The sequence below is a fragment of the Rhinoraja longicauda genome, chromosome 5 (assembly GCF_053455715.1).
Source record: "Rhinoraja longicauda isolate Sanriku21f chromosome 5, sRhiLon1.1, whole genome shotgun sequence".
In the NCBI taxonomy this organism is placed as follows: Eukaryota; Metazoa; Chordata; class Chondrichthyes; order Rajiformes; family Arhynchobatidae; genus Rhinoraja; species Rhinoraja longicauda.
The window spans coordinates 47,473,793-47,500,970 of record NC_135957.1 but is presented as its reverse complement, the minus strand read 5'-3'; the positions used below and the strand labels follow the sequence as shown (position 1 = coordinate 47,500,970).

Sequence of the window (27,178 nt, the reverse complement as noted above, 5' to 3'; positions counted from 1 at the left end):
TGCATCCACTTCAAGTTTAGGTTCTTCAAACTGCTTTGCTGAACATGTGCTCTGTGCTCCAAGGCAAGTTAGAGTTCTCAATTGCAAGCAACCTCAATTGAGTGACCACTGTGCTGACAAAATTACAGGCTTTCAGATGTATTAAAGTCAAGTGTGGCCTTGATTTATAAAGAGGAAATAAAGATCCAATTACAGTATTCCAAAGTAGAACCGAGGATGCTCTTGGTATCCTGGCTAACATGTACTCTTCAACTACGATATTTAAAACAATCTATCTGGCCATTTTCACCTTTGTAGATTGTTTCCATGCACTAATTTCCTACCATGTTTATCATTTTACCAGGGTGACTTCAGTTCAAAATACTTGATTAGGTACAAAATGTTTTGAGATGTCTGAGACCATGAAAGTGATTTAATGAATGCAACTCCTTTAAAAATCTATTGATACTTTACCTTCAAAATTTTATTGCCATGGGAGTTGTGCAAAATTTCCTCAAGAGATGCACAGCAGTTCCTTTGGGATTGTGGGATGGAAAAGACAAATTAATGGTTTGGAATATGGAAAAACAGTGCAAAGATTTTGGGGGAACGTCTGACCATTTGCTGCCAGCTGATGATTCTGGTCCTGAAAATACTGTTGTACTATGTGTGCACTTTCCTTCCCATCTAAAAACATCTGACCTCCCAGAAGTAGTGGGAAAACAACCCAGGTTAAATTGTGGGCAGAAATATATCGGGTTGGCAAAATCTGGAAAATTCCATTGTGGCTAAATAAAGTACAGTGAAACGCATTTAATCTTGCAAATTGGACATTTGTTAGAGTTTCTACATTATTGGATCTTATTCCTTTTACTACCGCAACTCATTTTAAATTTATTTTTTATAAAATGTTACAGTAAATTTTCCTGTGAGATGACTTTAAAAGAAGCACAGGAAACAAAACCTACTAAGTTTAATGGGAATGCAGTAATGGTTCCAGTGCGCTAAAGGGTGCATTGGAAACCGGGCCCTGGAGAATAAGGTGCTGAAACATAAGGGTTTCTGAACAATGGGATACCAGATTCACTGTAGTCATAATCAACCTAAGAAATTAATTTGGTCTGAAATTATCTGTTGTGCCTAACATTGATGAGAGGTGGTTTCTAATTTTGCAGAGATTGCTTTTGGATCTTGCATTTTGTGCCCAATCTCGCACTGTCATCTTCTACATATGTAACTGTAATTTTGGAAACTTCACAGCAGCTCTGAAGAAACTCCAAATGGTGGCAAAGACTTCACTCTGACTATTTTGTGAGCAAAATAATAAATAAAATAATCATCTCTTTGAAACTGGAGCACGTTAAATAATTTAATAACCACTATAAGTGTAGGTGCAGAACTGGTTATAGTGACAAAATGTAGGGAACAATATTTTTGAATGTTCCATGTGATGTCAATTCTAAACTCTTGCAACCTGACAGGAATTGTGATTAAAATGTTGTAAGTTAAATCATTAGACTGCTCAGGCATTATCATGTTAACTAACAGTTGCCATGGGTACAGCTGGCTCTTACCAACCTAGCCACTGTTGTTGGATATGGATTATTTTAAACTGCGTATGCTCTGTTCTGTTATTTACTTCATGGAGATGCTATATTTCTGGATTTCATGTGATTGCTGCATGAATCTCATAATATTCTCAGCATGCAAATTATATAAACCCCGTCACATTGCATTACATCACAGTGCTATTTGCCCATTTCTATCCATTGATGTAGGAGCTTCTACTAACTCTATATTCTCCATACACGTTGTCTGAAGGACTGTTGTTAGTGGCCTAAAAGTAGCACTTTTATCTTGATAAGAACATATTCGAGAAAGCATCAAAATATCTGCAAATGTTAAACCTTAATTTTCTGTCTCCTGATATAATATAGTCTTTATGAATTATGGATTCTGTCACATAATCCATTGTTTATGGTGCATGTCATGCAATGTATGAATTGTGTGATGGAGATGAGAAACAAGGCCTTTTTTTTGCACTATTTGTTTTATAGCAATAGATGTATTATGTGGTTAAATCCTAATATGTTGCAAGAACAGAAATCTTATCATATCATATCATATCATATATATACAGCCGGAAACAGGCCTTTTCGGCCCACCAAGTCCGTGCCGCCCAGTGATCCCCGCACATTAACACTATCCTACACCCACTAGGGACAATTTTTACATTTACCCAGCCAATTAACCTACATACCTGTACGTCTTTGGAGTGTGGGAGGAAACCGAAGATCTCGGAGAAAACCCACGCAGGTCACGGGGAGAACGTACAAACTCCTTACAGTGCAGCACCCGTAGTCAGGATCGAACCTGAGTCTCCGGCGCTGCATTCGCTGTAAAGCAGCAACTCTACCGCTGCGCTACCGTGCCGCCCTGATCGCTAGTGTTGGAATTTTCATGCAACATGTATCTTGGGTCCACATCACATTTAAAATCTATTATCACAGTTTTTGTCACATCTTACACTGGTCATCTACTTCAGTGCCAATGCCTATAGTTGAAAATGTTATGTATTTTTTAGTTCTCCTGATAGAAGAGGGGACAGTTACTAATCTAGTATCTCTTTTTAAAAAGTTTTCATTTACTCTATACCTAATTGTGAGGCTGCTATTGGGGTCCACATCTCTGCACGACTTCCTACTTTGTTTCCTTTCAGAATTTGAGTATTTTTATAACTACTGACTACTTATCTCCGGAGTTCTGTGACATATAGAGCTATTTGGTGTTTGCCCCCAATTCTTACTGCTACATAAAATGAAATCATTAGATAGCCCAGGCTCTCTTCAATAGAAAGCCCTTGAACATCAAGCATGGTGTAATGGAGCAAATTATTGCACATGGGGAACAGCCAAGTGTAGAAATGTAACAAGCATAGGGGATATATCACTAAAGGAGGTGGACATTTTCCAGCCATTAAACAAAGCCTTTCCTAATGTGCTGTCTTCCATGTGCCTGGGTAAAGAACATTACTGAGTATTTTCTCAGAGAAAAGCAGTGAGCCAGGAGTCATATTGTACCTTTCCTCTGGCAACAGAACCAAGAACATGGGGAGGATAGTAGAAGTCGGATAGTTAGACTGTTATGCAGTTATTTTTTTTAAAGGAATCTAAAAGATAATAATCTTTGAGTAATCTCAGTGTACGAGTTAAAATGGAAATAAAATGGTCAGACAGATTAATGCATAGCTAAAGACTATGAATTTATGGCTGAGGGACTGGTGCAGAGAGCAGGGATTTAGATTTCTGGACCACTGGGATCTCTTCTGGGCTAGGGGTGACTTGTACAAAAGGGACGGGTTGCATCTTAACAGCAGGGGGACAAACATTCTGGCAGGCAGGTTTGCTAGTGTGACACCTGTGGCTTTAAACTAAGTAGTGGGGGGGAGGGGTTAACAAATTGTGAATATGAAGATGAGGTAAAAGGGAATACAGGAGATATTGCAAAAGACTTTCGGAAGAATGGGAACAGAAGTTCTAGAGCGGAAAAGAAATTAAGGGCAGGGCCAATTGTGAACGATGTGAGAGGGGAGGTAAATACAGAAGTTAAAGTGTTGTACTTAAATGCGCGTAGTATAAAAAATAAAGTGGATGAGCTTGAGGCTCAGTTAGTCATGGGCAAGTATGATGTTGTAGGGATCACTGAGACATGGCTACAAGAGGACCAGGGCTGGGAACTGAATATTCAGGGGTACACAACGTATAGAAAAGACAGACAGGTGGGCAGAGGGGGTGGGGTTGCTCTGATGGTAAGGAATGATATTCATTCCCTTGCAAGGGGTGACATAGAATCAGGAGATGTTGAATCAGTATGGATAGAAATGAGAAATTGTAAGGGTAAAAAGACCCTAATGGGAGTTATCTATAGGCCCCCAAACAGTAGCCTCGACTTAGGGTGCAAGTTAAATCAGGAGATAAAATTGGCGTGTCAAAAATGTAATGCTACGGTGGTTATGGGAGATTTCAACATGCAGGTAGACTGGGAAAATCAGGTTGGAAATGGACCCCAGGAAAGAGAGTTTGTAGAGTGCCTTCGAGATGGATTCTTAGAACAGCTTGTACTGGAGCCTACCAGGGAGAAGGCAATTCTGGATTTAGTGTTGTGTAATGATCCTGATCTGATAAGGGGACTAGAGGTAAAAGAGCCATTAGGAGGCAGTGATCACAACATGATAAGTTTTACTCTGCAAATGGAAAGGCAGAAGGGAAAATCGGAAGTGTCGGTATTACAGTATAGCAAAGGGGATTACAGAGGCATGAGGCGGGAGCTGGCCAAAATTGATTGGAAGGAGGCCCTAGCAGGGAAGACGGTAGAACAGCAATGGCAGGTATTCCTGGGAATAATGCAGAGGTTGCAGGATCAATTTATTCCAAAGAGGTGGAAAGACTCTAAGGGGAGTAAGAGACACCTGTGGCTGACAAGGGAAGTCAGGGACAGCATAAAAATTAAGGAGAGGAAGTATAACATAGCAAAGAAGAGTGGGAAGACAGAGGATTGGGACTCTTTTAAAGAGCAACAAAAGTTAACTAAAAAGGCAATACGAGGAGAAAAGATGAGGTACGAGGGTAAACTAGCCAATAATATAAAGGAGGATAGCAAAAGTTTTTTTAGGTACGTGAAGAGGAAAAAAATAGTCAAGGCAAATGTGGGTCCCTTGAAGACAGAAGCAGGGGAATTTATTATGGGGAACAAAGAAATGGCAGACGAGTTAAACCGTTACTTTGGATCTGTCTTCACTGAGGAAGATACACACAATCTCCCAAATGTTCTAGGGGCTGGAGAACCTAGGGTGATGGAGGAACTGAAGGAAATCCACATTAGGCAGGAAATGGTTTTGGGTAGACTGATGGGACTGAAGGCTGATAAATCCCCAGGGCCTGATGGTCTGCATCCCAGAGTACTTAAGGAGGTGGCTCTAGAAATAGTGGAAGCATTGGAGATCATTTTTCAATGTTCTATAGATTCAGGATCAGTTCCTGTGGATTGGAGGATAGCAAATGTTATCCCACTTTTTAAGAAAGGAGGGAGAGAGAAAACGGGTAATTATAGACCAGTTAGTCTGACATCAGTGGTGGGGAAAATGCTGGAGTCAATTATAAAAGACGAAATTGCTGAGCATTTGGATAGCAGTAACGGGATCGTTCCGAGTCAGCATGGATTTACGAAGGGGAAATCATGCTTGACAAATCTACTGGAATTTTTTGAGGATGTAACTAGGAAAATTGACAAGGGAGAGTCAGTGGATGTGGTGTACCTCGACTTTCAGAAAGCCTTCGACAAGGTCCCACATAGGAGATTAGTGGGCAAAATTAGGGCACATGGTATTGGGGGTAGGGTACTGACATGGATAGAAAATTGGTTAACAGACAGAAAGCAAAGAGTGGGGATAAATGGGTCCCTTTCGGAATGGCAGGTAGTGACCAGTGGGGTACCGCAAGGTTCGGTGCTGGGACCCCAGCTATTTACGATATACATTAATGACTTAGACGGAGGGATTAAAAGTACCATTAGCAAATTTGCAGATGATACTAAGTTGGGGGGTAGTGTGAATTGTGAGGAAGATGCAATAAGGCTGCAGGGTGACCTGGACAGGTTGTGTGAGTGGGCGGATACATGGCAGATGCAGTTTAATGTAGATAAGTGTGAGGTTATTCACTTTGGAAGTAAGAATAGAAAGGCAGATTATTATCTGAATGGTGTCAAGTTAGGAGGAGGGGGAGTTCAACGAGATCTGGGTGTCCTAGTGCATCAGTCAATGAAAGGAAGCATGCAGGTTCAGCAGGCAGTGAAGAAAGCCAATGGAATGTTGGCCTTCGTAACAAGAGGAGTTGAGTATAGGAGCAAAGAGGTCCTTCTACAGTTGTACCGGGCCCTGGTGAGACCGCACCTGGAGTACTGTGTGCAGTTTTGGTCTCCAAATTTGAGGAAGGATATTCTTGCTATGGAGGGCGTGCAGCGTAGGTTCACTAGATTAATTCCCGGAATGGCGGGACTGTCGTATGTTGAAAGGCTGGAGCGATTGGGCTTGTATACACTGGAATTTAGAAGGATGAGGGGGGATCTTATTGAAACATATAAGATAATTAGGGGATTGGACACATTAGAGGCAGATAACATGTTCCCAATGTTGGGGGAGTCCAGAACAAGGGGCCACAGTTTGAGAATAAGGGGTAGGCCATTTAGAACGGAGATGAGGAAGAACTTTTTCAGTCAGAGGGTGGTGAAGGTGTGGAATTCTCTGCCTCAGAAGGCAGTGGAGGCCAGTTCGTTGGATGCTTTCAAGAGAGAGCTGGATAGAGCTCTTAAGGATAGCGGAGTGAGGGGGTATGGGGAGAAGGCAGGAACGGGGTACTGATTGATAGTGATCAGCCATGATCGCATTGAATGGCGGTGCTGGCTCGAAGGGCTGAATGGCCTACTCCTGCACCTATTGTCTATTGTCTATTGTCTATTGACACAATGCAGGAAAGACCACTTGAGACTGGGACCAGTTCAGGAACTGGAGGGGGCTTTTTGTACCTCAGAACAAATAGAGCCAATCCTTCAATGTGGATTGAGACGTTTTAAACTAAATTGGCTGGGGAATGTGCACCAGGTTATATTAATGGAAAGAGTAATAAGGCACATAAAAGAATGGGAGTAAGAAATAGGAATGGAGACGAAAGTAGTTCTATTTTGGGAACTTGGTAGGAGAGACTATGAGAATTACACAATACGTTTAAAATATATTTATATTAATTAGTCTTTAGTCAGAGGGTGGTGAAACTGTGGAATTCTTTGCCTCAGAAGGCTGTGGAGGCCAAGTCAATGGATATTTTTAAGGCAGAAATAGATTGATTATTGTGTAGGAAAGAACTGCAGATGCTGGTTTAAATCGAAGGTAGACATAAAATGCTGGGGTAACTCAGGCAGCATCTCTGGAGAGAAGGAATGGGTGACTTTTCAGGTCTGAAGAAGGGTCTCGACCAGAAATGTCACCCATTCCTTCTCTCCAGAGATGCTGCCTGTCCTGCTGAGTTACTCCAGCATTTTGTGTCTACCTTAGATAGATTATTGACTAGTACAGGTGTCAGAGGTTATGAGGAGAATGGGGTTAGGAGGGAGTGATAGATTAGCTATGGTTGAAAGGCGGAGTAGACTTGATGGGCCAAATGGCATGATTTGACTCCTATTACTTATGACCTTAATACACAAGCAGTGGAGAACAAAGTTGGTGTGCTGCACAAGACAGGATTGGGTACTTTGCAGAATATGAACTGTATATAAAAGATAGGGAAGAGAAAAAGAATTGTTAATATTGTAGTCCTAATAAGGAAGATATTACCAATATGGAGAAGGGGAACAAGTTGGAGATCACATAGCAAATCCATTTGATTAAAATTTGGAACCTAAAAGAGAGCTACTGGAGATATTCCTTAGATCACCAGATGGAGATGGATAGGGAGAGGAGCAAATTGCAAAGAAACCACAGGAAATGAGCAAGTGGTGTAGACTAGTGACATTGAGTGATTTCAAAGCCATGGCATGGCAAGGGGTGGCATGGTTGCATAACAGCAGAGCTACTGCCTTACAGCGCCAGAGACCCAGGTTCGATCCTGACTACGGGTGCTTGTCTGTACGATGTTTGTACTTTCTCCCCGTGCCCTGCATAGAGTTTCTCCAAGATCTTCAGCTTCCTCCAACACTCCAAAGATGTACAGGTTTGTAGGTTAATTGGTTTGGTATAATTGTATAAATGTAAATTGTCCCTAGTGTGTGGGATAGTGTTAGTGAGCGGGGATCGCTGGTCGGTGCGGACTCCATGGGCCGAAGGGCCTGTTTCCATGCTGTATCTCTAAACTAAACTAAACTACAAAGAGATACAGATTTAATGTGCAGGCAAAGATCTGACAAATGGAGTACAATGCAGAAAAAAAAGGTGATGTTGTCCATTTTAGCAGAAAAAATAAAAGAGGAAACCTATTATCTCAATGGTGAGAGATTGCAGAGAGCTGAGATGGAGAGGGATGAATGTGTCTTAGTGCATGATTTGCCAAAGGCTATTATCCACATACTGCGAGTAATTAGAAAAGTTGACAGAATATTATTGTTTATTGCCAAGGAAACTGAATACAAAAGTAGGCAGTATCAGATCTGTTACATTTGCAATGGTGAGACTGCATTTGGAGTGCTATGCACAGTATTAGTCTCCTCTGTGAAGGAAGAATGTTCACATATTAGAAGCAATAGAGATATAGATTAAATATTAAAAGGTTTACTGATTTAATATCTGGAAAGGGTGGATTATCACCTGATGAAAGGTAAGAATTGTTCTGCTGAAGTTTCAAATTATTAGTGGGAAATAATTGAAACAGATATGATCCTGGAGGGTCTCGACTGGATGGATGTAGAATGAATATTTTCACGTGTAGGAGAATATACATCTTGAAGCCATTGTTTAAACATATGGGGTCACTCATTTAAGATGGAGATGAGGTGAAATTATTTATCTCTGAGGATAGTGAGTATTTAGGATTGTCTTCCTCACAGGCAGATTAAGGCGGCAATGTATAATTTTTCAATAAACAAGCAGGGTGCAAAATGACTATGGGTGGAAGATAATACAAAATTGAATTTACAATTGGAACAGCTATGATCTTATTAAAATGGTATAGCAGGCACGAAGGTTTGAGTGACCTGCTCCTAGTGTGTGTGTTCATATGTGATTTCTGTATTGGTTGGTACACAGTTAATGTAAAGGGCAACAAAATAAATGACTTTTGTTGAGGAAAAACAAAATGAGAACAAACAAATGAATCAGTATCACTGTCCTCGATTACATTTTATCTCTGTTTTGTTGTTACCTTCTCCTAGCTAATAATGATCTATTTTACATTCTCCTTGATCTCATCCCCTTTGTCTCCTTTTCACACCCTACACTTCCTTATCTCTGTATCTCCCTCTCCCCTGTCTGAAGAAGGCTTTCTACCCAAAACGTCGATTGCTTCTCTCCAGAGATGCTGCCTGACCCGCTGAGTTACTCCAGCATTTTGTGTCTATCTTTGGTTTAAACCAGCATCTGCAGTTCCTTCCTACACAAAAGAATTGACTTTCTTGAAATGACCCTAACAAGAACTTCCTTGAACGCTATGTTTCTGACTCGATGAAGAATGAGATATTGTTGAATCTACACATGGGGAATGAGATGTATAAAGTGGATGATGTGTCAGCGGGAGAACACCAGGGGCAACAATCATCAGATCTCAAGGTTTAGATCAATCACAAATAAGAGCAAAAATAATTCAAAGTAAAGTTTCTAATTTGGCAGAGGGCTTGCTTTAAAGGAATCACGAGTCCAGCGTATTTCAATGTCATATGTACTGGCACTGTAAACATGAAATTCCTACTTGCAGTAGCTTAACAGGCCTGTACATGCAATACATGCACATAAAGATATTTTTAAAAATGAGTCAATTAACTGTAAAATGAGGTAGCCATAAAATTGCTGAGGTCAATGTGGCATCGTGTTTAAGAGCCTGATGGTTGGTGGGAAGAATCTATTCGAGCCTGGTGATCATGGTTTTCAGGCTCCCATACCACATTCCTGATGGTAGGAGTGATTATGAGAGCATGGCCAGTCATAACATCTAGCTCTTCTTGGGCACCGGTATTATTTAAGGCAGCTGGGAACCTCTGACCTCGGCAATGAGATTTTGTAGATGTCCTTAAAATCTCCAGCCAGTTGATCTGTATAGGTTTTAAGATTTAGGTCTATTATTGTCCCATGTACCAAGGTACAGTGAAAAGCTTTGTTTTGCATGCTATCCAACCAGACCAGATATACTCTACAGTCAAGTCAAAACTCAAATAAAATAAATAGAGCAAAGGGGAAGGTAGAGATTACAGAATATTGTTCTCCGCATTTTTTCACATCACATCTCCGCATTGTATCACATCAGTTCCAAAGACAAAGTCCAATGTCCACAATGGGGTAGAGTTGAATCGGACAGTATGCTAGTTTAAGGAAGGAATGTTTAGAAGCCAGATAACAGAGGGGAAGAAGCTGTTCCTCAATCTTCTGCACCTTCTGCTGGCTGGGAGTAGGGAGAAGAAGGAACGACCACAGTGGGACGTGTTCACCCTCATGAACGATTTTCTGACATTGGTCTCAATGAGTAAGATTACAATAACATTTGGGATTCTGGCTAGGGTAAAATACTGATGGGTAAAATTCTAATGGAGCAATGGATAATGTTTTAAAGATCAGTTGGTTTAGGTAGAGACACAGTACATTTCCATGAGGAAACAATAAGAGTGTTTGTCCATGATTTTACTGTATGATGTTTTGGAGCCAATTGTAACCACTGGATTTTTGACCATTTCCTTCTTCTACATCAGTTTCTCAGTTATACCTAATTTTGATTCCTTCAGCACCCTGTTTCTGTGAACTAAGTATCTGTTTCCTACTGTAAAGAGTAGGAGTAAACGGGTCCTTTTCAGAATGGCAGGCAGTGGCGAGTGGAGTGCTGCAAGGCTCGGTATTGGGGCCGCAACTGTTTACCATATATATTAATGATTTGGAAGACGGAATTAGAAGCAACACTAGCAAGTTTGCAGATGACACAAAGCTGGGTGGCAGTGTAAACTGTGAAGAGGATGTTAGGACGTTGCAGGGTGACCTGGACAGGTTGAGTGAGTGGGCAGATGCATGGCAGATGCAGTATAATATAGATAAATGTGAGGTTATCCACTTTGGCAGCAAAAACAAGGAGGTAGATTATTATCTCAATGGTGTTAGGTTAGGTAAGGGGGAGGTGCAGTGAGACCTGGGTGTCCTTGTACACCAGTCACTGAAAGTTGGCGTGCAGGTACAGCAGGCAGTGAAGAAAGCTAATGGAATGTTGGCCTTCATAACAAGAGGATTTCAGTATTGGAGTAAAGAGGTTCTTCTGCAAGTTGTATAGGGCCCTGGTAAGACCACATCTGGAGTATTGTGTACAGTTTTGGTCTCCTAATTTGAGGAAGGACATCCTTGTAATTGAGGCAGTGCAGCGTAGGTTCACGAGGTTGATCCCTAGGATGGCGGAACTGTTATATGAGGAAAGATTGAAAAGACTAGACTTGTATTCACTGGAGTTTAGAAGGATGAGAGGGGATCTTATAGAAACATATAAAATTCTAAAAGGATTGGACAAGCTAGATGCAGGAAAAATGTTCCCAATGTTGGCGAGTCCAGAACCAGGGGCCACAGTCTTAGAATAAAGGGGAGGCCATTTAAAACTGAGGTGAGAAAAACTTTTTCACTCAGAGTGTTGTGAATTTGTGGAATTCTCTGCCACAGAGGGCAGTGGAGGCCAAATCACTGGATGGATTTAAGAGAGAGTTAGATAGAGCTCTCAGGGCTGGTGGAATCAAGGGATATGGGGAGAAGGCAGGCACGGGTTATTGATTGGGGACAATCAGCCATGATCACAATGAATGGCGGTGCTGGCTCAAAGGGCTAAATGGCCTCCTCCTGCACCTATATTCTGTGTTTCTATGTTTCATTGTGGGCATATATTTACCCAAAACACGAATCTTCCTCTTAATCCCTCATCCCGATTCTGCCCACTTTCAACTTCCAATTCTGCATTGTATAATCAAATCCCTTGCCCTTGTTTTATCTGTTGGAATGTTTATTGAAATATCGTGAGAGATCAATAGCAGTTATATTGCGGATGCTCGTTTAATTATTCAGCATGTTTTCACCCTTCAAAAAAAGCGATAATGATTTCATGATTAATTCTGGATTTACTTCCATTACTGACCCTTTTATGTTCTCAGTAATAACACAGGATTGATATTTAGTTAAGTTGCTGTGGAAAAACTTATGCTAGAAGAACAATGCACTGGTGGATGCCAGGAAGATGCATTGTTAATAATGTTGTTTGGTTACAGTTTTCAGAACTTTGATCATATCCTTTCTGAAGTATTACATTTATCCTTGGGTCTCTCACTGTGGAAATAATTTATTAGCTGTGGGGGAGTATAGAATTAAATTAGGACTTGCCGGAGTAAAATATGAAATCAAGTTGCACAAATTTGGCGTATTCCTTTGATTTTTAGAGGTTGAAACCAGATCCGATTTGAGTTTTAATAAAATATATAGCAGGACTCAAAGGATTAGATGTTGCCTGACCAGAGTATTTCCAACATTTACTGTTGTATTTCCTCATAGAACGGGTGAGGAAATCTGCTTCCTCCGATGGGATAATCTAGAACAAGGGGCTCAAAAAGAACCAGGCTTTTCAGGAAGCAAAATCAGGAAGCACCTTTTCTGTAAAATGTTAGCAGAAATTTGGAATTTCAACCCCTCCCTGTCCCCCCCCACCCCCCATCCACAACATCATATTGTGGCTGTTGGGTCAATTGAAATAGAGAGGGATGTGGAATAAGACTTGGTAAAGACTTGTGTACAAAAGTTATAGTTCAAAGTTATAGTTACACCAGTCCATGTGGGTTGCATGCTCTGCTTCTGTTCTTTAGTCCCTCTTATTACCACCTATATTATTATATCTCATACAGTGTGAAAATGTTTCATAAACTGAGCCATAGTTTTGTTTATTATCTAAAAATCTCTGAATTTGCTTTGAAACAGCTATATTGAAGATTTTAACCTTTAAACCAAATATTTCTACTGAAAAGATTGTGTTTGACTTCCAACTTTAGATATTCCAAGTGCGTGGTTGTTTCACACAAGAATTTCTGGTATGCAAGCTGAAATTCCTAATAACAATCTTATGTCATTCCTAAATTATTCATATGTTCGTACACGAGAAATAATAAATGTGTTTGGTAATGGAGCTTAACTTTGAAGAGAATTAATTTGGTTAAAAGATGACAACAAATACCAAATGAATGTTGTTTATGAAGTCTAGATTGAACACATAATTATCAGAATTTGGACTTGCCTGATGCATATAAACCAATATACTGTAGGGTAAGCACACAGAAATTAACTAAACACCATTGTGCATGTAATGTGTACAGGTTCTAGGATGTGGCATTGAAAGCAATGGTAGAACAACTCCAGGGGAGGAAGAAGAGTGTCTTGTACCTGAGTGGGTAAGGCATCTATATCACGTTCCTGTCCTTCTCTCCTGTAACACATGGGGCTGCTGTCCCTGGTCTCACATCCACCCTCCTGATTAGATATAGACAAAGTAAATAGTCACAGTCTTTTCCCTAGAAGAGGGGAGTCTAAAACTAGAGGGCATAGATTTAAGTTGAGGGACAAAGGAGGTGAGGGACAACTTTTTCACACAGAAGGTGGGGCATATATGGGACGAGCTGCTGGAGGAACTCTTTTATTTGAAGTCCTCAAATAACTTACAAAAGAAAGATTACCAAGATATTTCTGGACGTCTTGAGGAAATCTACCCAAGAATTAGAGTTAGAGCTGTTAAAGCATGGAAATGGCCCTACAGGCAGCTTGTCCATGCCAAACAAGTTGTCTAATGGAGCTTGTCTCCCTTGCCTGTGCCTGGTCCACATCCCTCCAAACCTTGCCCATCCATGCACCTGTCTTTTAGTATTGTACCCACTTCTACAACTTTCTCAAGCAACTTGTTGCATATATACACCACCCTCTGTGTGGAAAAAAATTGCCCTTCGGGTCCCTATCAAAACTTTCTCTTCACATCATAAAACTATGCTCTCGAATTTTAGACTCCCCTACCCTGGGGTAAAGTCTTTGACTATTCATTTTGTTTGTGCTCCACATGATTTTATGAGGTTAATTCCAGGAGAATTAGTCATAATATATCCAGCCTTTTCTTATAACAAACCCTCCAGTCCTGGTAACATTCTTGTAAATCGTTCTTGCACCCTCCCCAGTTTCATTACATCCTTCCTACAGCAGGGCAATCTAAACTGTGCACTGTACTTCAGATGTGGACTTACTAATATTTAGTTGCAACGTGCTGCCCCAATTCCTCTACACAATACCCTGACCGATGGAAGCAAGTATGCCAGTTTTTTTCACAATGCTGACTTTTTGTGTCACCATTAGCATGGAACTATGTGCCTGCACCCTCAGATCCCTTTGTTCAACACTTCAAAGGGTGCAATAATTTACTGTGTAGTTCTTCTGTTCTTGTTCCGTTCTATTTCAAAGTCCTCATCAAACCTTTCACAGTAAATGAACAGCATAAAGATATACCTTTATAACTAGTGCTAAAAATCTCCTGCGGCCACTGATTTACAACTGAGGTATGAATACAGATTCAGCAATCATGTTGGGTTGATCTATCTCCTCAGGTGCTTCACCTGCTAGTGGTTAGTTTCTTTCATATGTATGTCTTTCAGTGTCAAGGCAGTTTAATTTTGGATTGCTAGTGCATTAATCTGTAGAAAAGTCCCATATTTACACGTCTTATCATTAATGAACTATATTTTATCTGTGACAATTTTATTTGAACTTGTAAATTTCCCTTGCTCAGCCCTTCTGATTATGGATTTTCCTTTCGAAAACGTGCATCCTCACCCACCTAACATTTTTAATATTGTACCCCTCACTAAAGTTTAAATTAAAAGCAAAATTAAATAACTACAAACCCTGAAACAAAATTAAAATCAGTTAGGTTGTACTCTGGTCTTCTTGAAGAACCACAGACACCACGGAGTAATGTTTTTTTATTAATTAACCAACAATATGCATTTATTTAGCACCTTTACCACAGGAAAATATTTGGACAACTTCATAGGAGTATCCTCAGGAAAAACTTGACATTGGCGTGAGCAGTGAAAAGCCTAATCAGAGGTTTAACTTAAGGAATGTAATACAGGAAGAAAGATTGTTAAAGACCTCGGGTGGAAATTCAAGTTTTTGGGATTGTAAACCCGTTTGATGAAATGGTAGTCTGATCAGAGTAATGCACAATTCCAGAACTCAAATTCGAAGATGCTAGTTGTGGCATATTTTTTATCTGTCATTCGTTCATCTCCAAACTTTCTTTGATTAAGTAATTTACATAGTTTTACTTGATGTGTGGCCAGATTTCAATTCCATATCAGTTATGGTGAGCCATTGTACTTGCAGTGTACACTTCTGAGAACTGGAAGTTACTGAGTTAGTAAGAACGTGTTTAAATGCATCACGGTGATGTTTTCGTTTACGGAATATTTTTATATGGAATACATTCAAGCATTCTGTTGTGCCTTTTGGAGTCTGATCTCCAAAGTAATGTTTCATAGAAGTATCAGCTTGTGCCATGCAACTCTGAACAGTGGAATGAAGCCACAATCTGTTTGCACGACTTTTAGCTGACAGGAACCCTTCGTGACTAGCCTGGAAAACACAAAATAATCCCTTCAATTTGCAACTGGAGTGTCTCCAAAAACAATTCCTCACTTGACGAGCCAATGCACAATGGACAAGTTGGGGAAGAATGTCCCTTTGTATTAAGGATCATATACCCATTGGTTCCATAGCTAACTTTATTCTACAGACATCTACAATATAAATTTGACAGCATTCATTTGTTGAAGCTGACTTTGTTCCCTGTATTGTTCTGCCTTCTGGATGAATTAGCACACAGCAGCCATAGTCGCAGACATCATAGTTTTATTACAGCAAAACACAAACATCTGGAAGAACTCAGTGGGTCAAGAGTATCTGTTGGGGGCAAGGAATTACAGTATGTGCTTGATTAGGGTTTTGACCTGAAACATCTTCGGTTTCCTCCCACACTCCAAAGACGTACAGGTATGTAGGTTAATTGGCTGGGTAAATGTAAAAATTGTCCCTAGTGGGTGTAGGATAGTGTTAATGTACGGGGATCACTGGGTGGCACGGACTTGGAGGGCCGAAAAGGCCTGTTTCCGGCTGTATATATATGATATGATATTAACCATTCCTTCAACTCCCCCCCCCCCCTCCCCTAACAAATGCTTCCCAACCTGCTGAGTTTTTCCAGCAGTTTGCTTTCTTGCTTCAGATTCCTGCATCTTTTTGTGTCTCCATGGTAGTTTTATAAGGCAGTGTTACATGTTTGGTATTATAGCAAACCTTGAAGAGATATAAGAGGTAATGTGAAGATGGTGCAAACTTTATACATCTTTCAAGTTTCTAGAGAGTTGATGCAAATTGGCTCTTCTGGTATTCAAACATCACTGTTGTTTGAAAGTAAGTTGGCAAAGTTCACTACATGCATTTAAGTACATTTGTGCAGAGCTCTGCTTTGTCTGCAAGAGTCAACATTTGTTTCCATCACCATTTCTACCATCAGTGCCACCGTAACATTAGACAACAAGAACCTAGAGCCAAGACCTACGCCATTAATTAAAACATGAAGCTGAATAATGTGGGAAAATCAGCAGTTCACTGTTGAATTTGATGTCTGTGTCTGTTGAACCTAAGCCATTTGAATATCTCAACAGCAGCATTGAGATTTAGGGAAATAGGGAATGATAAAAATGCGATTAGCAATCTTTTTTTACACGTCATTTAGTTTAGTGTAGAGAGACAGTATGGAAACACACCCTTCAGCCCACCAAGTCCGCTCCGACCGGCAATCCCAACGCACTAACACTATCCTGCACACACTAAGGACAATTTACAATTTTACCAAGCCAATTAACCTACAAACCTGTACATCTTTGGAGTGTGAGAGGAAACCGGAGAAAACTCACGCAGGTCATGGGGAGAATGTACAAACACCACACAGACAAGCACCCATAGTCAGGATAGAACCCGGGTCTCTGGTGCTGTAAGGCAGAATCTCTACTGCTGCGCCACCGTGCTGCCCTTATTTGAATTTCTTCTTTCTTAAAGAAGTTATAGATATTGTGGATTTACAAGGAAAGAGAAAGGTTTAGAGAATTAAAGGTTGTAGATTAGTATTTTTATTCCTTCTTGAACATGACCATTATTGACAGTGTCAGAATTTATTGCTCGTCCAAAGCACTCTTGAGAAGTTGGTGGTGAGGTACCTTGGACATCAGCATTCCTTGTGGTAAAGGATCAGGTTTAAACTGAGTTAAGTGTCCTGCTTCCTGAAGTTCCCTATCAAAGAGGGTCAGGCAGCATCTCTGGAGAAAAAGTGTGGGCGACGTTTCGGGTCAGAACCCTCCCACGGTCTAAAGAAGGGTTCCGACCTAAAATGACATCCATTCATTTTCTCCAGAGCTGCTGCCTAACCTGCTGCATTACTCCAGCACTTTGTGTCTATCTTGGGTATGAAACAAGCATCTGCAGTTTCTTCCTACACCCTCTCTATCAAAGACATTTTAGACTTTTCAAAGAAAAGTTCTTTTCAGAAGAAAAGACTTTCTGGTGCCAGTTATTTTTGATATGTTCTTACAACTTGGTCTGACAGTTTAAATTATATTCCCCAGCACTGGAACTTTATAATATCGGAGAATTTTCTGATGAACCTCCAGTGTCTTAATCATAACCTTTTATCTCTTCCGTTTTAAAGAACCCAGTTTACGATATCTTCAAACATATATTGAATTACCATCAGTTGTTTGGATTTTGTCCTCTTGTGAGGTGTGAACAGATTTGGCATTGTTTGATCTTATCATGCTGCCTTAGAAGAGGATGAGTTTCAGATTGGTCATTGACTGATTTGTTTTGAACTTGAGCCAGTGTTTAAAGAAATGACACAATCAAGCATCTAACTAATTTATCGGTGTCAGCGGATGCTAAAATTGCTGATGAAATTGTGTTTTATTTAGCCTCCACTGAAAAAGTGAGCAGAAACTGAGTTTGTTAAACATTTACATCTTGTGGTTTCCTGCATTTCGCTATGATGAACCTAATCATAAATAAATGATAGTGGTAGTCTTAGCATCAAACACATTTTACAGTGAAATAGTTCAGTGGCATAATTTATCAATCAGGCCATTAAGACGTTGCTTTGCCCTGGTTAATGCAACACATCGTGTTAAGAGGAGTCATGGGCATAACTTTGTGCCCAAACCCTAGGGTAGGTCTTAAACGGAGCACAATTTTAGCTGCAACTATAACATAAAGTAGGCTACATGGAGATTTTTTACATGTTTCACATTCCTTGCAGAAAACTGACATTTTGAACATTATCTGAGATAGCCATAAAACATCTTGAAAAATAATTTAAAAATTACAAATGTTGGAAGTCTGAAATAAAAAAATACGCAAAATGCTGGCAGCATTGTGTGATAAACTAAATTAATGTTTCAAGTCAAAAAACATTTATTAGAATGTGCTATGCATATCTGAAAACCTGAAAAAGTAATTATTTCTTCTAATAACAATATTTGAAGTGCATTCCCTTAAGGATGTAAAGCATTCTGATTAATTGCAACCATTAATAATGGGTATGTCACTGGGTATGCACATACCCATTATTCCTGATTGTTATTAATCAGAATTTAGTGTCAGGGTTTATGGAGAATGCGTTTAGGAAGGAGAGATAGATCAGCCATGATTGAATGGTGGAGTAGACTTGATGGGCTGAATGGCCTAGTTCTGCTCCTATCACTTAATACCTTATGAGAATGTATCTCCAACACTGAGGCCAGGCAAAGTTCATTGAACAAAACTGAAATGGACAACTTTCTCGGTTGATGACTGCTAATTTTAATCATAAAACACTGCCCAGAAAAAAGACAGAAAATGCTGGAACAACGTAGCAGATCAAGCAACATCTGTAGAAAGTGAAAGTCAATATTTTGGGTCTGTGACCCTTTGTCACCACTGTGCCTAAATTGGGTTGAAAAAAGAGGAAGGATGTTTTCCTCTTTGACTGCTTAGTCCCAATGCAAATTAAGTATACAAGTAAGACCCAAATGTGTTCATGGTCTGCTTTCAAAGGTCAAAATTCACAGATATGTAATGGAAGGAATTTTTAAGGTTATTTTCAGACCCACAGAACTAAGATTAGCCTTCTTGCACTGATAATTGTTTTGATAGTTTTAATACACTATTGGTCTCTATTTATAATAAGATCAGAAGTGGACTTATGGAAAAATAGAGCAGGGAATTCTGAGTTTTATTGTTAGCAGAGTGGTATAAATAGTGGGTAACTTGGCTATTCTGCAAAAACACTTGGCACATTCCTTTATCACATCCAGAGGGAATATATATTATTCCATAAATAGATCTTTGTTATTCCTGCACAATAATTTATTTTAGAAAATATAAATTGTTTGTCCAATTTAGTGAAGTTTGCAAAGAGAACGGGCGAGTAACTTTTCCCTGGAACAAACAAATGCTTCAGTAGCGTATTTAATCTGGTTTGTGCTTCTGCATCCAATTCAAGTCACATATCACATATCCTCTGATTCATTGTTGCAACCATGTGATACATTGCAGCTCTTCTGTTGCTTTTAGTTTTTCATTTAGTATGTGTAACTGCCTTTCCTTCCTTGTGGATTTTCTACTAACAGTCTGTGATGTTTCAAAGATAAGATGTGTCACAAGAGAATAAATAATCATGTACGAAACTTTTTTTTACAGTGCTCATTAAAAATCTAAATTTTCACTGCAAATTTTAAATTGAAACTCTGTCATCTTTGTAAATTGTGAATGATAGAGCTTCTCTCTGGGACTGTAACTGTATGTAATCTCATAAATATATTTATTTTATGTCTGAACGCAAGGCACATTCACAGTTTTTTTTAAGGGTCTGGATTATCTTTTGCTTTCAGTTAAAACCCCAGGTTTTCAATGCAAATTGAAATAAAGGGTTGTAGTCAAAAGCACATGCTATTTGGTGCAATTTGCACACCTAATTTGGAAAAAAAATCATCTTTTCAATACATTTGAGGCATGTGATATTGATTTAAATGACTCGCAAATCAGCCAATGTTTCACCTGTGTTTTTAAGCATGTGCTTCACAAGTCCAAATATTATTTGTCGTCTTCAGTGTGGTCATTGGGTTCACGATCATTGTATAATTTTGCCAGTCCTCCAGCACTTTGTTCTTTTGCTCAAGATGCCAGTATCTGGGCATGTAACTGCTACTGTTTATGATCCTCGGATTGCCCTCCATGCAGGAAATCTCTTGCAAAATGTTTTAGGAGGTTTCCGTATCCATTATTCCTGCTATCTTCCACTTAAGACTCATAGATATCAGCCCACACATGTCTGCACTTGTCCTATGGAATGAAGCATAGAATAATAAATGACCACAGGAAAAGGCAAAGCACAGGTTTGTTACTTGTATTTAAGTATTAAAGGCAAATGCAATATTGAAGTTTTAGATTTCTGGATTTTCTATTTTGGAGCCATAAACTGCTCCTCATATCTAAATGCCAGGAGAAATTTCCAACAATATCAGTCCAGGTGAAATTATCCTTTTTGTCAGCAAAATTTAAATTATTTCTGAGAATATTGCGAATTGGAATTCTTATTTCCAATTTAGTTTGTGACATTTAGTCGGTGTCAGATGATTTTATGAACATCAATGCATTCAAATTGAAACATTAGTCCCATCTGATGTAGCTACATAATTAATGCTGGTTTCACCATATGTACTATAGGCTGCATTCTGATCTTCCCTTTTGGATGATGGAGCATGCTCATTAAGGCTTACTGACCAGCTGCCGAACATTTTGCCATTTAGATCATACAGAATGAGTTGTAGAACCACATGTTGTCATGGTAGAAGCAAATGGGAAATTCATACATCTCTAGTCTGATCAGATGAGAAAATAGAATAATTTACAATGCATAACATTATTATTGTTGGCAGAAAACGCTGGTGCAACTTTATTTCCTGGTATGTTTCATTGAATAGCAGCACTGTAAAAGTATTCAGTGAGTACTGTAGAAATCCGGCTGTGTTGAGTTCTGTTAGCCACCGAGTTGCTCATTTGTCATGTGCAGCAAAGTGCAAAGTGGGATGGAATGTTGGGAAGTATACCAATGGTGTCTTAAGGACCCGAGTATTAATGCTCTTCTTGCCTCCGATTCAGAGTCCATTATGTGAGCCCTCACCCTCTACTAGGTCAATTATATAGAACGCCTGAAATGCTGTGTGCCAGTTTTGCCCAAAATGTAAAAGGAATATTCGTAATCCTTCTGATAAATTTTACTACCAAAATTACTTTTTTTTAGAAGAGGCAGATCTTATTTTCTGGGAAGCAGTCTTCTATTGGAAAAAAACCCATTCATCTGAAAAAAATCGTTTTTTTTTGTTAATACAAGGAAGATTGCAGGAGAAATGACTGAAGTGTTTAACATTGAGCAAGAACAAGGCAGGGGAGCTGTAAGAAGTCATTGTTGCTGGCACTCCAGGATTTTCTCTTCAACGTTAAATTTTATCTGTATATTTAATTTGTATTCTATCCTCTCTGAGATCCACAGGCAAAGGGCCAACATTTATTCACATTGCAATAATCTGTTAAATAGAGCCAAGAGCCAGCTAATCCCCATTTGTCTCCTGAGGCAGAACATCACGGGTTCAAGTCACAGTACAGCATCTATTAACAGTGCCATGCTGTCAGAACTGACAGCATTCAGATAGGATCTTCAATCAAGACACCCCTGTGCCCTTGCTGAGATGGGAATTAAAAGGAAATCCTAAAGACATTTTATGAAGACCAACAAGGTGTCGCTCTGACGTGCTACTTAATATTTCTCCCAAAACCAATACCATTAAAAACAAATGACACTCTATTTGACACATTTTTCTATTTGCTGTTTATTGGAGCCAGCTTTCAACATCCAAGGGAGAATCAATATAGGGTGATCAGAAATCTGCTTTACTGGATGAAAATTAAAGCCCAACAAAAACAATGTGCTAAAGTACATTAAGGGACAGAGGTAGGTGATTCAGTTACATTTTTCGATGCTGCAAGAAATACAATTTTGTTTACTTTTGGTGGGGAATGCAATTTTGGTCATTTCAGTGACAAATGATTCCCTTCTGAAAACTCTACCAATTCAGAGTTGCATTTGCTTGATGGCTAGGTTTGCATATCAGACACCGATTAACATCATTCCCCAATGTGATCCTCTTTTAGGCCAGTGCTTTGGAAATTAGGTCATATTGTTCTAAGATATAGCTATCACCAAGCATTCTGCCACATTCGTAACAAGGATAGTGGGAGTCATTCGAAGGAATAATTGAAAAAGTAGAGAGGAAGCATGTTCCCCTAAAGTTCAAGGGTGGGACAAACAAGTCCAAAGAACCTTGGATGTCGAACGATATAGTAGGATTGATTCGAAAAAAAAGGGGGTCTTTTGGAAGGCATAAAGAACTTAAGGCACAGACATCATTAGAGGAATATAGAAGGTGTAGGGCGGTTCTTAAAAAAGAAATTAGGAGAGCAAAAAGGGGCCATGAGATTGCACTAGCGGGCAAAATAAAAGAAAATCCCAAAGTGTTCTATAAGTATATCAAGGGTAAGAGGATAACGAGGGAAAGAGTGGGGCCCATCAGGGACCATAGTGGAAAGCTGTGTGTGGAGCCAGAAGATGTAGGAGATGTTTTAAATGATTTTTTTGCATCTGTTTTTACGAGGGAGGAGGGCGATGGGGACTTAGAAATGGAGCAGGAGGGTTGTGATGTTCTTGAGCATATTGCTATTGACAGGAAGGCGGTGCTGGAGGCTCTGGCAGGCTTAAAAGTGGATAAGTCTCCGGGCCCTGACGAGATGTATCCCAGGATGCTGAGAGAGGCAAGGGAGGAGATTGCGGGGGCTCTGGCACAAATTTTCAGAGCCTCTCTTGCAACAGGGGATGTACCGGAGGACTGGAGGATAGATAGCTAATGTGGTGCCATTATTGAAAAAGGGCAGTAGGGATAAACCTGGGAACTACAGGCTGACATCGGTGGTGGGGAAGCTGCTAGAAAAGATTCTGAGGGACAGAATCAGTCTTCACTTGGAGGATCGAGGGTTAATTAAGGATAGTGAATATGGCTTTGTTAAGGGAAGGTTGTGCCTGACTAACTTGATTGAATTTTTTGAAGGGGTGACCAAGGAGGTAGATGGGGGTAGTGCAGTGGATGTGGTATACATGGATTTTAGTAAGGCTTTTGACAAGGTCCCACACAGGAGACTAGTCAAGAAGGTAAGAGCCCATGGGATCCAGGGCATCTTGGCAAAATGGATAAAAAACTGGCTTAGTGACAGAAGGCAGAGGGTGATGGTAGAAGGGTGCTTCTGTGACTGGAGGCCGGTGTCCAGTGGGGTGCCGCAGGGATCGGTGTTGGGTCCCTTACTGTTTGTAATCTACATAAATGATCTGGATGTCAACGTACAGGGCATGATCAGCAAGTTTGCAGATGACACAAAGATAGGTGGGGTGGTGAATAGCGAGGAAGGGATCTGCAAGCTGCAGGAAGATATAGATGAGATGGTCAGATGGGCAGAGCAGTGGCAGATGGAATTTAATCCTGAAAAGTGCGAGGTGATGCACTTTGGCAGAAATAACTTGGAGGGAGTACACCATGAATGGAAGGACCCTAGGGAAAACAGGGGTACAGAGGGACCTTGGAGTACAGGTACACAAGTCCTTGAAGGCAGCAGGACAGGTGGACAGGGTGGTTAAAAAGGCATATGGGTTACTGGCCTTCATTAGCCGGGGCATCGAATATAAAAGTAGGGGGGTAATGATGGAATTGTACAGAACACTGGTGAGGCCACAGCTGGAGTATTGTGTACAGTTCTGGTCACCACATTATAGAAAGGATGTGATAGCTTTGGAGAGGGTGCAGAGGAGATTCACCAGGATGCTGCCAGGGATGAAGGGCCTCGGCTATGAGGAGAGATTGAGCAGACTGGGGTTATTTTCCCTGGAGCAGAGAAGGCTGAGAGGGGACATGATCGAGGTGTACAAGATCATGAGGGGCATAGATAAGGTAGATGGCGGGGAACTTCTTCCACTGGTGGAAGGTTCAACAACGAGGGGACATAGATACAGGGTAAGGGGAGGGAGGTTTCGGGGGGATGTGAGAAAGAACTTTTTCACCCAGAGGGTGGTTGGAGTCTGGAACTCACTGCCTGGGGTGGTGGTGGAGGCGGGAACACTCACAACGTTTAAGAGGCATTTGGATGGGCACTTGAAATGCTACAACATTCAGGGCTACGGTCCAAATGCTGGAAAATGGGATTAAAATTAGACTGTGTTTGGTAACGGGCGGCACGGACAAGATGGGCCGAAGGGCCTCTTTCTGTGCTGTAGGACTATGACTCTATGATAGAGTCCCCCTTGTCCACACGTTCCACCCCATCAGCCAGGGTATATAACAAATTATCCTCCAACATTTCCGTCACCTCCAACGGGATCCCACTACTGGCCACATCTTCCCATCTCCTCCCCTTTCTGCTTTCCACAGAGACCATTCCCCCCCCCATAACTCCCTGGTCCACTCATCCCTTCCCACCCAAACCACCCCCTCTCCAGGTACTTTCCCCTGCAACTGCAGGAGATGCAACACCTGTCCCTTTACCTCTCTCCTCGACTCCCATCCAAGGACCCAAACAGTCTTTCCAGGTGAGGCAGAGGTTCACCTGCACCTCCTCCAACCTCATCTATTGTATCCGCTGTTCCAGATGTCAACTTCTCTACATCGGCGAGACCAAGCGCAGGCTCGGCGATCGTTTCGCTCAACACCTTCGCTCAGTCCGCCTTAACCAACCTGATCTCCCGGTGGCTCAGCACTTTAACTCCTCCTCCCACTCCCAGTCTGACCTTTCTGTCATGGGCCTCCATTGTCATAGTGAAGCCCACTGCAAATTGGAGGAACAGCATCTCATATTTCGCTTGGGCAGCTTTACCCCAGCAGTATGAACATTGATTTCTCTAACTTCAGATAGTTCCTCTGTCCCTCTCTTTCCCCTCCCCCTTCCCAGTTCTCCCACTGTCTCCTACTACATCCTATCTTTGTCCCGCCCCCCTGACATCGGTCTGAAGAAGGGTCTCGACCCGAAACGTCTCCTTCTCTTCTGAGATGCTGAGTTACTCCAACATTTTGAGATACCTTCGATTTGTACCTCTCACAACCCCAGTCCCTTCCCCAACCCCCACCCCACCCACCCACCACCCACTCATTGCTGCTGCATTTTCTGCCTCAAGTCTTTTACGGCCCTTTTGACAGAAAGAAAAGAGATTTATGATTGAGTTTGAGGTGGAATCAAGGATATGGAATAAAGGACATTAAAATATCTGTATATTATAGTGTATACTATAGCTGAACTTATTACAGCAAAAAAATAATTAGAGGTTTATTGACATGCCTGAGATGTATATTGAAACTAATGTATAGAAACATTGAAACATAGAAAATAGGTGCAGGAGTAGGCCATTTGCCCTTTCGAGCCAGCACCGCCATTCAATATGATCATGGCTGATCATCCAAAATCAGTACCCCGTTCCTGCTTTCTCCCCATATCCCTTGATTCCGTTCGCTCCAAGAGCTATATCTAACTCTCTCTTGAATACATCTTTGTAAAAGTATTCATTTTTGTGAATGTATATTAATCATTACCTGCAAATGAGTATATTTGTTCTTTAATTGTGTATTATTTTAAAATAATTTAAGTCAAATATTGTCCTTTACATTCTCTGGGTTAATTGGAGCTTGGCACATACTCTCATGACTCAAGCTATCACATTGTTCTTGCTCTTCGACAGCCCTGACGTTGTGTGTGGTCCACCTTTCTCCATCTGCCACAGTTTCTGCTCTTCCCCCACACTCACTATGTTGGCTTTGCGCACACTCCCCATGTTTGCAGCCATTACAATGTCCACCAACCACATTTCCACTTCTCCTCCAACCATTACAGCAGCCGCATTGTCTCGGCAAGTCCTCTGCATCCTTAATAGGGCGAGAAAATGAGCTTTCAAAAACAATATAAAAAATATTTCCTCGGGTTCAAATATGGCCTGACACGGTTGCATGGATTCCTGTCCAAGATATCTCTGGGACTCCGTTATGGGATTCTCACTTAGCACCTGTAATGGATGCTTGCAATTTTTTTTAGACCATTTAGAAAGGTATATGTTTTTCGTCTGTATGTTGGAAAATGAGAAATCTTTCTCTATTCAGAAAGGCAAAGTGCCTTCCATTGGAGCATGAGAGGAAATCATTTTACACTGTCTAACTGTGAAATTAAAATAATTAATTCATCTTTAATATTTTTTATTAAATGTTATAGCAATGACTAAAAAAAATTCTGAAGCCTTGATTAACAGTATTTAAATATTGAAGAAATGAAGACACTTGCTCAAATTTAATTTTCAGAATATGAATAGGCTACAACAATGATATTATATTAAGGAAAAGAAACAGTATGTTCTTTGCCAATCTTCTTCGTCAATCTGTTCTGTATTTATTGAACCACCAGCAAAAGTAGGGCTTGAATTTATCCCATGTTAACATTTTAAAGTGTATAACTGCATTTATATCTTCTGACTGCATTTACAAGTAATTTGTCCATTGCTAGATGCTAAAGACCATGGTTATCTCGTTAATATCGTCTTTTGTGTTGAAACATGAGAACATTTGTGTGCAGATATACTGATAGTGGACATTAGTTAAGAGGATATCGGGAAAATCTCAGTTGCAAAGAATCAAGATAGGAGCCTTTACAAGAAAATCTTTTTGCAGAATATCTAATAAGGCCGACAGCTAAGAGATCTTTCAAGACTGAAAACAGCTGGAAAACATTTCATTCTCCTGCTCACTCAGAGAAACAGAACTGTGAAAGAGCAAGGAAGCAGGAGGCAGAGTGTTTCAAGTGTTGTGATACTGAATGAATACACGAGATTGAAGCAACCAGAATAGTTCCAAACATGGCAATGAAATCATGCCAAAGTCATCAATTTTGCAAAGGAGTTTAACAGGAATAGTGTTGAGCCGGATTTGTATCATGTATTTCTCTGAATTATATGACTTTGAAATCCAACTCACCTTTGCACGTATCGAGGCTAACAAATTCAGTGAGGCATAGTAGCAGATCAGATTGATGCATTGATGCATGTAGTTGAGCTGCTGCCTCACAGTTCCAGCAATCTAGGTTGAATCCTGACTTTCAGTGCTGTTTGTGTTTGCCCAACGTCCCAAAGATATGCAAGTTGTCAAGTTACTTGGCCACTGTAAATTGTCCCTTGTGTGGGAGAAACTGAAAGTGGTTGATGGGAATGTGGTGAGAATAAAGTGAGATTATGTTAATGGATCCTTGATG

At 40.4% G+C, this 27,178-nt stretch overlaps 1 protein-coding gene across 8 annotated transcripts in view; it reads left to right on the top strand.

Annotated features, from left to right (window-relative positions):
- The window catches only part of LOC144593616 (low density lipoprotein receptor adapter protein 1-B-like), a 75,739-nt gene that overhangs the window by 4,253 nt on the left and 44,308 nt on the right, over window positions 1–27,178 (top strand). The window contains exon 1 of one of the 8 annotated variants that reach the window (XM_078399461.1): window positions 8,231–8,339. The exons of 6 other annotated variants lie outside the window; for them this stretch is intronic. In XM_078399461.1, the coding sequence (XP_078255587.1) occupies window positions 8,333–8,339 (7 nt within the window). In that variant the 5' untranslated portion in view covers window positions 8,231–8,332. Of the gene's footprint in view, window positions 1–8,230; window positions 8,340–15,654; window positions 15,764–27,178 lie in introns of those variants that run through there. One more of the 8 variants, XM_078399466.1, reaches the window with a different exon arrangement.